Raw genomic sequence first — 14,357 nt, 5'->3', positions numbered from 1 at the left:
TTTACAATCATGTGATTGGGGCCATGTTCATTTAATATCAGTAATATCAACATGTGGGTTGAACAAATATTTAAATTGAGTGAATGCTTGAATTGACTAAGCTAAAATAGAAAGAAAAGCTAATTTTCTGTAAATGACAAGGTTTGTTTGTCAGTAGTTTGACTGCTAGGCCATTTATATTATATATTTTTCTGCTAAAATCTGTTCATCTTCATCCTCTTACTGTTAGCTTTCTTAGTCCCTTGGGAATAGTCTTTCCTCTACCATATTGCTGTGTTAAATCCTTTCTCAAACCAATCACTAGTGTTCTTGTCAAATTTTGTAATTCATGCTTTATTTCTCACCAGTGGAAGCTGTGGTAGAGTTTGAGTATCAAGCCGAGCAAGAAGATGAGCTGTCACTTAAAGTTGGGGATATCATTACCAATGTTGTCACAGCAGAAGGGGGGTGGTGGGAAGGTGAACTGAATGGGAAAAAGGGCATGTTTCCAGAAAATTTTGTCAAAGTAAGTTGATTCTTTTTAAAATCTTAATTAATAGGATTTATTCATTCTTCCTTGTCTATTTCTAATAAGGAATTTTCTCTTCTTTTAGTTAGTAAAAAGACGTGAACCAGCATCTTCAAAAAAAGAAGAGAAACGAGAAGCCACACAACGTAAATCTGTTAGAGAATTAGCCAATAAATTTAAGGATGGTGTACCTATAAGTGTCGTTCCTAAAAAGAAAGGTATTGATCAATGTACTTATTGGTAACATTTAATTGCTTGACATTGAAAAGGAAATTTTACAAAATATATTGAGCTCATCTACAGACTTATATAATATATATATAATTTCATTTTATTTTGTAATCTTTATTATTTATTTATTATTTTTTTTAGGTATTAATTTCATCTCTTAATATTTTCAGAGAAGAAAAAAAAGTGTAAAGTTCTCTTTGAATATAAAAAAGAAAATGATGATGAACTTGAGCTACAAGTGGGAGATATCATTGAATTCCACAAACAGGTTAGGGAGCCAGTGCACATTCATTTTCTCTAATACTGTTTATTGAGTATTAAGTGGTCTTACCTAAGTTTTGTCAACATTTTTGTTCAGGTTGAGGAAGGCTGGTGGGAAGGGTCTCTCAATGGGAAGCATGGCGTCTTCCCTTCCAATTTTGTTGAAATGATTGAGGAACAGTCTTCTTCAGATGAGAGTGGACAGACCAACTCTGAAGATAAAGATAAAACATCAGGTGAAAACTAACATCCCGAAATAGTTTTACATACTTTAACATGCATCACATACATTTGTAAAGTAATGATAGTTTTGAATTTCCCCATGCTCAATTTTCTGACATATGGTTGGGGAAATATTTCTCAAACAAATAATTCAAAATATTTTTTTTTAATGAAAACAAACATCTAGATTTATTATTTTCCCTTTTCCAAAAAATGCAAACTACTATAATTGCTTTATAAATTGCAATAATGTGCGCACATTCAGTTTCACTTCAAGTAGATAGTCTAGAGTAGATCTATATCTAATAGCTCATAGATCTAGATTGATTTTAAATTTATTGATATTTAGATGTATAACCTTTTTTTTTTTCAAATTAAATATAAATGAATGATCTATTTTCTGGATTATTTTTTTTAGTACAGGTTTTTCTGGGTCTACTACTCCTAGTTATAGATAGAGTTTCAGTTTGGAGTAGTGACCTAGATCATTTTAATTTAGATTATTTCTATATCAATAGATCTAGTCTAGATAAAGAATCTAGACAATGATTTTCAGAAATTCTATAAGTTATTATTGAACAGTTGTTCATTCATTAGTGCAAATGTACTTATGGAACTCCACGCAGGACTTTTTTTTTTTTCAGATAGTGAGGAAAGTGTCTCTCTTTGTTTAATTTCCCTCTCTTGACCACTGCATATTGGCTAGCATAAGTGCCTTGTTTAACTTTATTATTATTTTTATGCCTCAGAATGCTAAATAAACACTAGTAGATCTTGGCGAATTTTGAGTTACTGGTTTCTTTTGAATATCCTTGAACAAATGAACACTAGTTCAAGATGGAGCTTGTCAAAAAAAAAATTGTCACCTTACTACTGTCTATTGGTGAGCTTGAGCAATTCATACAGAAGATATAAAGTAATTGCTAGATATTTAGAAATGTTGTTAAAATGCCTGACAATTTGACACTTTAGGCCAATGCCTGCCAGATGGAGGACATGACCTCCTTATGTCCTAGCCAGGTTCTAGCAAACAACCTGCAACTGCCAAGTATGCCATCATAAAAGATAATGTGAAACACAATAAACCTTAATATGCAGTTCTATTGCTGAGTTTTCTCTTTTTCTTAAGCATTGCTCCTCATTTGGTTGCTCTTGTTTAAGAACTCAGCAGAAATTGAAAAGCTTTCTCACAGTTTCCTGTTTAAGCATTTTTAGTGGAGTTCCAGTTCCTTTTTTATTCAGTTTTAATAACAAGATTCAGTGAAACAAACAAAATAGTAGCTCATGTTTATGAAGTATTTAAAGAAGTCAAAACACACCACTTCTTTAAAGTTTTTTTTTAGAGAGATGTGGCCACATCATTTAAAGTATTCATCTATTGTATTCAGATAACCAAGATTAGAAATAAAGCTAGTTGTGCTGTGCAAAAAGAAGAAAAAAGCTGTCAAAGTTCTCCTGACTGTGGAAAATTATTTTCATGCAGTTTTGTCTGTATGTGTGCTTGTAAAGAAAAAGTTTCAATATAATTACATTTTATAAATGTTTTAAACTATTCAGTGACACATTGTTTTGTTCAGTCTGTTTCCATCACTGATTTGAAATATTCTTGATATTGTTTTAGAATCTCAAGGAAAAGATGAAAATTTTCAGGCAATCAAAGGGAAGAAAATAGTTGGAGTAGGACTTGGAAATATATTTGGAGGGGGGCCAATCAAATTAAGGCCGACTGCAGATTCAGGGAAAAAGGAGGTAATTTCATTTTTGTTTAATTTTTTTTTTTCACTCAAAATTTTATATTGACCAAACTGCTATTTATGTCTTAAAAAATGTAATACAGCATTTTGTTAAAGTTTACAATCTGCTATGCTATTTATTATGTATGTCTTTTCTTATTGACTGTATCATTTGCTATGTCATTTTGTAAAACCTTTACTCAGTATTAAACAGTTTCGGATTTCTAAGTTAACCAGAGCACTCTTCTTCATTTTAAAACAGTATTTTACTATGATCATTTTGTTTTTATATATGCAATTACAAAGTAAAGCTTCATTTGTTTAGGCCTTACATATTAAAACACTGATTGGATATGGTCAAGACAACAGCAAACCTTCTTGAATAAACCTTTATATTGTTAGCTATTTAAGAGAATTGATTATTTGTCCAATAAAAGGTAAAAGATATTAATTGATGTTAATGTGTTGTTGTGTAATGTATTTCTGGTTGCATTGACAGGATGGCAAGTCAGGCAGTAAAGGTGAGCCAGAGATAACACCAGAGGTAGCTAAAAGAGAGAAACAAAACAGTAAGTACTTTAAAGGCTGGTGCATTCATTTGGTCTTCTACAAAATTTATTGATTTATTTCTCATTTCAAATTAGAATGCAGTCACATTCTAACTGCAAGTATATAGTATTGGAGGAATGCTGAAGTACAGCAATCTAGTTTTAATGTCATTTTTTTTGTTCCAAACTCAATTCTTTTAAATTACACTGTATTTATGTATAATAGTGAATGAATTAGGTAAACTGGAAATTAAGACATGTATATTTTTTTATTAATTTTGTTTTTAGCATTTGAGCGAGCTATAGTCAGGTTTTCTTACAATGCTGAGCAGCCTGACGAGTTATCATTAGTAGAAGGTCAAATCATTAGAATACTTGATAAGGAATTAGAAGATGAAGGTTGGTGGAAGGGTGAACTTCACGGCAAAGTGGGTGTGTTTCCTGACAACTTTGTTGAACTCTTACCAAATGAAGAAGTAAGAAATTTTAAACTACTATTTGGTCTTATTTTGTATCAAATGAAGAAGAACTTTTTGTTTGGTCTTATTTTGTATCAAATGTTGGTGTTAATTTAAATTTTTAAAATTATTATTATTTGATTTTAAAGCTTGTTTTACACATTTTAATTGATTTAATTGACTAATATTGCTGCACATTTAGACATAAAATCAATATTATAAATATTTCCTAGACAAGTAAACCCAAAAAGCCACCTCTACCAACCAATACTACTAAACAGAGTGTTCCTGTAAAAGTTTCGGAGAAATCAATGTTAAACTCTTCTGATGATAAAATAAAAGCAGGTAAACTAAGTGATTGTTTCTATATATCACTTTTTTATGAATATAATACTAGTATCTTTTTAATGATGTTTGTTTAATTCTTTATCACTGGTTACTTTGTGAAGATGTGTGTATAACTCTTTAACATTAGTATCTTTGTGAAGATGTGTATATAATTCTTTAACACTGGTAACTTTGTGAAGATGTTGGCATATTTTTTCAAAAGTTCAATGACTATTTTTTAATACATTTTTTCTTTTTTGGTTCATTGAATTTGTTAAGATAGTGAAAAACTGTCACTTTTTTGACAGAATATAACGCTAGTGAAAAACTGTCACTTTTTTGACAGAATATAACGCTAGTGAAAAACTTTCACTTTTTTTGACAGAATATATATACTTGTCTTCAGTTCATTGTCCATGAAAAAAAAAATGAATGTATGACATTATTTTAACTTGTGTCTCAGTTTTTCTGCTTGTTATACTTTCTAGAAAAGTCTTGAGGATATTTTGTATTGATCTATTCAATTGTAATAACTGTATGAGTCCATTAGCATCCCATTAACACAAGCATTCATTTTAATGTTATTACAAAGGTAAACAACTTTATTATTTACTGTAGATTTTGTCTGTCCTTCCAATGTATTGATATTCTCTGCACCACATAAAAAGATATATCTATTTAGGGGTGAATTAAGGCTTTGACTTTTTTTGATACAGAAAATATCAGTTTCTCTAATGCCAGAAAAGGTAAGAAATACTCTGTGACACATTCTTCTCGACATTCTCCTGGTCTCAGTAAACGTTCACAGATGTCTAGGGAACTTTCTTGTATCTTAGAAGCTGTTGAGCAAATGAGAGATGAAGACTCGATGGTCCTATATAGACCAGACTCCAGAAGCAAAATACACTATTATTATGGTGCTTAGAAGTTTTGTTGTGTTATTGTTTTCTTAAAATTTTGGTTTGTTTGCGTTTTGTTCAGTATCTTAGAGAAAATGAAAAGGTAAATAAATTTCTATTTATAAATATAAAAGTAACTCTTGTATGATAAACTAATTGACAAAACAAAAATCTGTAATTGTCATTCATTTAAAAGTATACTTTCATTGACCATCTTCTTGATAATGTTTTTTGTTTTGTTTTTATTTTTCACCTTCAAAACTTGACTCTTGCCACTTGATTAGATGTGAATATATTCACAGTCCTTAATATTTTCTTTAAAGCAAAGATTAAATCTGAAATAGAATTGTAATATGGTATTAAAAGCTTTCTTGTGTGTATTTTGTAGATTTTATGTGTTTTCGATGATTTCTTTAATTACAAATCAAAGAGTGGAGTCATGTTTTAAGTAAAATTTATTCATGTTTTTTTATTAGTTCATCAAATCTTAAGTCAAGCTTCAGTGGAGTGTAGCATTTAACAATATTTTTTTAGAAAGCTTTTTAACTTTGAATATAAGCATTTATTAGAAATATATGGATATATTATGGTTAAGATGACATTTTTGTAGAATACGTCATTAGAACTTGCTGAAATCTCAAGCAAAAGAATATGGGAAAGTCATTGCCTCAAGGGGTTGGGGGTGTCCTTCTTAAGTCTAAACTGGATGAAGAGATTCAGTTGTTATCAGATCTGGTGCTTGCATGCTTTGGCTGGAGTGGAGGTCCTTGCATAGTAGAAGTGATTACATGATAGAAATACTAAGAAATTTTCCATAGTTGCACAGTCTTTGGCTGCTTATAGCTGGTCTAGCTAGGACCAGAGAACTACACACTAGGTGTATGACACACCCAGTCAAAGTAATGGCCAATGCCATTGTGGTCCTGTGTGTTGGTAGAAATCCTTCCAAACTGTCAATGGGATCATTTGATGCACAACAGCACTCTGATTCCCTAAAAGAATTTTCAAAGGTGCTTGCATGCATATCACTGAATTCTGATCTTATCCTGACCTTTATGAAATGTAGCTTAATGTCAAAAGTTATTTATAAATAAAAAGTATGAAATAATAAATTCTTTTGTATGGCAGAATTAAGAATTATAAGCACATATTTGATAAACATGCTCAGTTATAATAAAAACATTCTTTTGTAAAAAAATTAAAATAATTAAATGTGTGTGTATATATGCAGCAGTATTTTCTTTTATTTATGAACAGAATATGATAAATATTTCTAACATATGTCATTATTTAGTGTTAAGCAATGCAGACTAGAAATAAATGTGAACATTATCAAACAGGTTTCTTTTATAATGTTCAGTTGTTTTTTTTATTTTGCTATTTTTGTCTACAGAGAGTTTAGGTCCTTCAATAACCAAAAAACCAGTAGCTCCTCCACCTATTGGAAAGAAACCCTTAAACCAAAAACCAATTGAGCAGAAGATTGAATCTTCTGGGTCTCAAAAAGGATCCCTGTTATCCAAAGAAAAGAGTGTAAGTGGAGACTGTGATGAAAGGATTACTGAAGGTAAGAATAAGTATTCTATTTAAACCTCAAGGACAATTTACTAGTTCCAGTTATTACACTTTGTCACAAAGTCAGAGAGCTAGCACTAAATGTGGCCTTTAACATAATGTTTAGTACAAAGTGAGACAGCACATAAATTGTGGCCTCTAACCCGCTGTTGCTAAGGTAGCTATATAAGCTAGGGGGAAGCTAGAAACACATTGGGAGCTTTAATTGTGAATCAGTCAATTAATTATTTAGCTCTATTAACCCTGATAACCTTTAAACATGTACACAATTAGTCTCAAAAGGTACTAATTTCTACTAAATTACACATTATTTCTTATTTAGGCATATTCCATAATGGAATTCTATTGCATGTTTAGCAGTAATTTCAACTATATATTTTATTTTAAATCATGATTCACTTAACTAAAATGTATTGTTGTTGTTTTTGTTTCATTGGTTAACCTCTAAAACACAAGTGTCACTAATGGGCAATGTAAAACATGAACATCCCATGATGTATTTGATACTTTTATCACATTTTAAATGTTTTGCTACCATTCCTTATTTTAATTTGTATTAAAACAGATTCCAGAAGTTTTGATGGCATTGAGCCTGCTGGACAAAAATTGACCCATCTGACTGCTAACAGAGCCAAGGGTCCCAAGAAACGTCCTCCTTCCACGGTTCTTACACTTAATGTATGCATGCTTGCATGTTTTCTAGATCTCATATTTACCTTATCACTAATAGTGTACCAAAATGTAGTTTAGCTTACCATGGATACACTTTTTATTACAGGACAAAGTAATTTGAGCTATTAAGATAAACATAGTGATTAGAGCTTTTGAAATTAAATACTTAAGTGAATAGCCTGGTTGTGACATAAAACAAAGTATGACAGTTTAAATGAATTTAACTTTATTATAAACTATATATAGACTACTAGTATGGTATTATTGCATAGTTATTCTTAGAATATAGATGTTTTTTTATCTTGGCAAAGTGAAAATGCTCAATTGGAAATTAAAGTTATATTTAGTAATTAGTAACTTAAATACTTAATACAGTACTGCTTAAAAGCCTTTTTTCCCCACTATTTTATTCTTTCCAATGCAATAAATTACTAATCAAGCCAAATTCTAATAGTTTGTGTATTAGATAATCTTTAATGTGTTATACCTGGATGAGGGCACACACTGTAAGTGAAATGAGTGTATCTCCCTTGTCTGATGTCATGCAGAATGGAATTCAGCCTTAGTTTTCCTTTGATCTCCATCCCACCCTTTGTCCCTCCACCTCTAAATTACATTTGTCTGTTCACTAACCCAAGTCTTCTCACAAATTTTAAGTGGAAACTTATTCTCTTTAGAGCCACAATTTTGTGTTGGCATGTCATTACTGGAGGGCAATGCACACTTCCCATAAAAAAACAACTGTGTATTGTGCCACTTTTTTTTGTCTCAGTGTGTTTGATTCTTCCAATCTCTGGTTATCATGTCAACATACTTTTTACTAGTTATGGCTTTGAAATTCTTAAATTATAAAGAAAATTAATTTGTCAATATGGGATGTGACATAAAGTTTTTTATTTGTACTTCAAAAAGCTAATAACTTATTTCATATTTTAAGTAGCTTTTTGTTTTGAAATACAAATCAAATGGGATTTTGTTTTCAAATTGACAAAAGGCAGATGTTTTTTTTTACAGTTATAATTCTTTTTCAATAAACTTAATTTTCTGAAAAAAAAAAATCTTAATATAAAAAAAATTAAAAGATTTTTTTAAAAAGAAAAGTAAAAAAAAAACAACTCAATAATGATTTTCTTTAAAACATAATACTTTCCTAAGTCAAATCTTTATCCTTTTTTGAAACGATCATTTCTAGAGTATTGACTTGGTATTGTATATGTGCTACTGTTGTGTCTATTACATAATCTGATCTTTTGGTTTGGGAATTACTAGTAAAAGCTTAGAATATAACAAACTTATGGTTGTATAGTAAGTGCATTTTTTAAAAAAGGCTTACTTCCTATATGTTGCTTAAAGGTGTTTTGAGTGGTTGAAGAAAAGTATTGATTGCATTAACTGCTCAGTGTTTCACTATTTTACTCATCACAAAACTTCAACTTAAAACATGCAATGAATATACTTTAATTGCATTGAAATCTGTTCTTAAACATTAAATGACAACAAAGAATGGTATTTCAAGATAATTTCTCCAAGTCTTGTGGATTATTTTTTCCAAGTATTGTGTTATTGGGTATATAAAGGTATATAAAGGTAAAGGTATTCTGACCTTTACTAATGTTCATGATCTCCTTGTCAAATGTGTGTTGATGTCAGGTAGAAACTGCATGCATGTGTGTGGGAAGTAAACATGTTTTCTTGTTATGTGCATTGGCTTTGGAGCTGTTGTTTCATTGGATGCTTCTCTTGTAGTGTTTGTGCATTGGTTCTATAGTTATTCCATTGAAACAAGTTTAATGATCACTGTTTCTCAACCTGGGATGTCCCTGGTATTACCCTTCTACCTGCTTGGGAGGGAGGGGGAGCACTTGGAAGAAATGCACTGTGTGTATATTAGCAAAAGTTGGAGGGATGTGTGGCAATAGAAATTCTAAACAGGGAGTTTTTAGGATAACAAGGATGAGAAACGTTGATAAGGATATTTAATGTTTAGAACTATTTTATCCTAGAAGGTATAGAGTATATTGTATTTTTCCACTCAAATAATCATCCATCATAATCATAGACAGATATTGCTTTTAACTTTTTTTTTCTTTATTTGCTTCATCTCATAGGTTACACTTTGGCTTGACCTTTCACTTATTTTATATCCTGTAGTCTCTTATACTCTCTTTATTCTTTCTATTAACCATAAAGGATGGGGATAAAGAGTCTGAGCTAGTGGATGATTGTAAAAACAACTATTCTGTCTCAGACAAATCCTACTCACAAACTGATAAACATTTGCCAGATAGGCCTGAAAAACCTCATGTTCTTTTACCCTCTAAAGAAATAAAACATGTAAGTATGTTTCTTTCAAGGGGACTAAGTTCAAGTGAAGATAATGTATTTATATTCAGTTTTCATTTTGCTATAACTAATCAATTCTTTTATGTTATTTTAATTTAACATTGTCCTCTCATCAAAGAATTTTTTCTTTTATTTGTCTTGGTTTGTAAATAACATGAATAAATAAAGTGCTTATAGTGGATTTTTATTTTAATCTAGCTCTATCTGTTTGTTCATTACTTTTAAAAGTTTAGTCTTAATAAATTTAAAAAAAAAATCATTTTCTATAACCTTAGAAGGAAGAAAACATTTGAAATTTTAAAATACACATTCATAATTTGTTTTTGTGATTTCTTCTTATAAAAATGCCTTAAATTACTTTTAAAAATATATATGTATATATTCATAGATGAACTAGGTTTAAAAAAAAATTATTATTTATCCATTGAATACAGAAAACATGTTGCTCTTAGTTTGCGGTATGAAACTAAATAATTTTTTTGTTGTATGATGCCCTTAGACATAAACAAAATCCATGTCTATTTGTCTAGCAACCTCAACCTCCATCAGAACCAGAGGCACCTTCATTACCTACATCAGCACCACCTGCACACAAAGACCAAAGTGCACCACCGCCTCGACCACCTGAACCTAATACTAATAAAGGTAAACCAATCCCTTCTTTTTTCAAGTAAGATGCTTCAGTCATGGAATAAAACCTTTAGCTATAAATATAATCGTACTGTTGAGTGGAGTGTGTTTTTGTTAGTTCTTGAGGGTGCTGGTTCATGGTTATGTGATTATGATTTTAATATTGAACACAATAAATAAAAAATCTTAAAATGCTTTATGGATACACTTTTTGTTATGATGCAAGTTCTTTCCATAACAGCAAGGACAAGTCTTAATATTGTAGTAGTTTCTATGTATTTATTATACAAATACTTTTACAATACATCTCCAACTCTATTCTCTCTGCAGCTCCATCTTTCAAACTAACTCTCCAAACTCCAACTAATTGACTAACACCTACTAAATTAGGCCTTAAATACCTTTTTTTGTACGTTTTCACATGTACCTGTTCAAATTAACAACACATGTCAAGCCTAGACTCCGTAGACACTATTATTGCCTCGCATCTCATACTCATACATCATGCCTTACAACAGAGGATCATACAGTAAAAGAAAATCACTTGTTTTTAGATACCCAAAAGACTTAAAACAAAAATGTTTTTATTTGTACAAAATGCTTTCCTTTTCTGTTTGACTAGGGTTGCCTGCTAGTCCAGCATTAAGTAGCCCAGTGAACAAATTGATAGAGCAACTACAAAAAGAGATGCAGGAACTAAGGGCCAACTCTGTCAGCAAAACTGCATTTAATGAACTGAAAGCTGAGCATGAGAAATTAAAACTAGAATTTGAAACAATGAGGAATGTGCATGCTAAAAAGTTTCGTGAACTGGAGAATGAGGTGGATGAGGAGAAGAAGTTGAGGCTGACCACTCAAGTGGAAATAGAGAGAGTGAAGAAATTTATGTCAGAGACGAATGTTTGAATGATGCAATTAGTATTTCTTAAAATCTATTTATCAACATTCATGAATGGCTCTTTATACATGTTCAGTGTGTGTTTTGTCTGCCTCTCTCTTTTGGACACAATTGTATATTTCTGTGATTTCTGGATGCTAACAAGCTTGTTCTAATAAATTGTACAGGTAAAAAGAAAAAAAAAAAGATAACCTTTAGAGTTTGTTATTGAAATCAATGTCTAAACTTTTTATTTTTGTCTCATTTTTTTTAGAAAATTGTTACATTTGATCTCTTATTTTGTATTCTTGTGAGTTGGGAATTCTATTTAAAAAAACAAACAAACAAGTAAATATTCTACTAAGGTGCCATATCTTTTTGTTTTATCAAAATGTGTTAACACTACTTTCTTTATAAGGAAAACACTAAGTGAACAAGATAGGACCTTACCATTCGAAAGTCTTTAAAAAAATATATATTTTAAAATTTGTATTTGTCTGGCATTTATTTCCTTGTTTTTTTTGTTTTTTTTTTTGTTGTTTTTTTTTTTGTAGGAATTACAGTAAAAATAGATATTTAGAAAAAAACAAAACATATCAAATTATAAATATTAAGTGTTTTTTTAAAGGCATGTTTATTTTGCAATAAAAAAAAAAGATTCAAAAAATGAACTTTGTTAATCTAATAATAATATAAGAAGAATTAGATTTTTAAAATATGCTTTAATAAATTCTTTAATAAGTTCAATGCTAAAAAAAGTTATCAGAAATAATACTTTCAACCTTTTTAAGCCTGTGGGTAGGCTATGTCAAGAATTATCTTCTGTGTAGGTTGTTCTTGTGACCAGTTTTTCTGCTATTGTCAGTCTGCCAATTTTGCTTATCTTTTTAATTGTTCTTTCTTCAGAAATAAATCTGGGCACATCTCTCCTTCATATTTGTGAACATTACTCTTTCTCTCTTTTTTTTTTTTTTTTTTTATACATTCAAATATTGGTTGTCATTTTTAAGGCCAGTGTGTATACCTATGGAATTGGACTTTCTGCTGATATGGTACAATCAAACAATAAATTGCATGTACATTTCCTCTCTTATGGAATAAATTACCTTCCAGATGAGTTAGATTGTTGAAGTAGCATAAGACTTTCTTTCAAATATTTCATTTTTTTTTTTATATTCATGTATGACCAGTGTATTGATTTACAAACTTGTCTTAACTTAAGGAAAGATATAAACCTTGTAGCTTTTTGTGGTTCTGCAAGTTACTCTCTATTCCAGATCTAGATTCTTTTTTTTTTAAAGAGCAATGAAGAAAATTGTTTTGTTAATTCTGCTCAAATGTGACTTTGTTATTGCATGAAACTTGTTATAGAACTAAAGGGGTTGACTTCAAATGAGTCATTCTTACTAACTAACAACATTTGTAGAGTTATTTTCTTTCTTCCAAGTGAGTCTGAGTGTGGGGTTAAGAAAAGTTACAATTCACCTTAAAGCTAGATGTGTTTCATCAATGTTATTTAATGGACAAGTTGGCTTTTTTTAATAGTTTTTAGTTTGATTTTAACTTTACAAAACAATAATGTATACAAAGAGAAATAGGTTAGTGAGAAAAGTTTTTGATTTCACAATGATGATTGTAGTGGAAACACACACACACACACACAAATATATATATATATTCACCTCCTCTTAAGCCTGTGTGTGTGTGCGCATAAATGATACTTGCTCATTTGGAACACACTCAGAATATAGACTAGTGTTCCCATATACATTCTCAACTCCACTTAAAAGTTTACAATATGGCTACATTAGTATGTGTCTCTTGTGGGTCAGGGGCTTCCATTCTTTCTTATGATTTTGACTCGCCTACATGCAGTGTACTTAAACATATAGAAGTTAATATTCTATTCAGATAGTTCCTTGCTTGCATTCAAAGTATGTATTAACTTCACATGTGAGGCACACTAGCTTTGATATTAACATATTTCTTAAGAAATTCTACATGTTAAAAAACATACTTTTATATAGTGGTTGAAAATAATGTTTGGCTTTAAAATACTTAACCATTCCTTTGTGTTGAAGTAACAACATACAATTGTGATGTCAAATACTTGAAGTTCCAATGATAACATGCTCATCTTTATTCATAGCATGCAATTGAGTCCTTACCTTTATTTCTACTGTAGGGTAGGTATTTGTACAACATTCCTTTAAGTTCTACAAAAAATTCTTTTATAAATCTTTTTAATGCTTTGTCAATTACATTTTCAGCCAGATTCACAGTTTTCCAAATCTCGTAAAATAAGCACTGACTTGATTCTACCTTTTATTTACTTCATGGTAGTTGTTTTTTTTTAGGCCTAATTAGTTTGAAATGAAATATCAACATTTTTGTTTGTAAGTTGTTAGGGCTTTAGAATCTTCATTTTTATTTGAAAACTTCACTTATTTATTTTTGGCTTAATTGACTTTGATTCAATTTGGGATACTTCAAGCTAATTAGCAGTCTTGTGTTTTTCAATGTGCTCTATACTAGTCCATCATTCATGATTGTTGTCTTTTTAAAATGTGTCTCTTCCTGTTTGTTTATTTTTCTTTCTGGGTTATAAAATAACTTGACCACATAACCTACTTAGTTTTGTTTATTCTATATCACCTTTGCCCTTCCCCTTTTTTTATAAGTTTGTTGAAAACCACATTTTAAAAGGATTTTTAAAAATTCTTAGTTGGTTGCTAGCAAGCAATACTACTCTCTTATCTCCAAATTGGTTTTATTCCTCTATGTAGACATGAGCATGTTTTTATATGTCCACTATTCAATGAAGTTAATTTATTATAAAAATTATTAAAAGTATTATTGTCAAAATGGGGAGGAAAGATCATGCTTTGCCTTATGATTTTTTTTTTTTTACTTGAGTATCGACTCCAGTGTGAGTGTTTGCTTGTCTCTAGATGTAAATAGATATAAATATACACACACATGTTCTGTATGACTGAATTTGAGAATGTCTAGCTAGGATGTGTTATGTCTTTGATGCTATGATATGAACAAGAATACATCCCTGTTTACTTTA

At 30.3% G+C, this 14,357-nt stretch overlaps 1 protein-coding gene across 7 annotated transcripts in view; it reads left to right on the top strand.

The window, feature by feature from the left end:
* The window catches only part of LOC106064565 (SH3 domain-containing kinase-binding protein 1-like), a 17,127-nt gene extending 2,770 nt beyond the window's left edge, over positions 1-14,357 (top strand). For 3 of the 7 annotated variants that reach the window (XM_056031631.1, XM_056031633.1, XM_056031632.1), the window contains exons 2-15: positions 348-505; positions 594-726; positions 910-1,007; positions 1,098-1,236; positions 2,844-2,971; positions 3,455-3,524; positions 3,792-3,979; positions 4,195-4,306; positions 5,005-5,205; positions 6,581-6,754; positions 7,328-7,440; positions 9,625-9,768; positions 10,308-10,422; positions 11,030-14,357. In XM_056031631.1, the coding sequence (XP_055887606.1) occupies positions 348-505; positions 594-726; positions 910-1,007; positions 1,098-1,236; positions 2,844-2,971; positions 3,455-3,524; positions 3,792-3,979; positions 4,195-4,306; positions 5,005-5,205; positions 6,581-6,754; positions 7,328-7,440; positions 9,625-9,768; positions 10,308-10,422; positions 11,030-11,313 (2,057 nt within the window). In that variant the 3' untranslated portion in view covers positions 11,314-14,357. The remainder of the gene's footprint in view (positions 1-347; positions 506-593; positions 727-909; positions 1,008-1,097; positions 1,237-2,843; positions 2,972-3,454; positions 3,525-3,791; positions 3,980-4,194; positions 4,307-5,004; positions 5,206-6,580; positions 6,755-7,327; positions 7,441-9,624; positions 9,769-10,307; positions 10,423-11,029) is intronic. The other 4 variants (XM_056031634.1, XM_056031637.1, XM_056031636.1 and 1 more) reach the window with 4 other exon arrangements.

Source organism: Biomphalaria glabrata, chromosome 6 (genome assembly GCF_947242115.1).
Source record: "Biomphalaria glabrata chromosome 6, xgBioGlab47.1, whole genome shotgun sequence".
Lineage (NCBI taxonomy): Eukaryota > Metazoa > Mollusca > Gastropoda > Planorbidae > Biomphalaria > Biomphalaria glabrata.
This window is presented reverse-complemented; position numbering and strand designations above follow the sequence as displayed.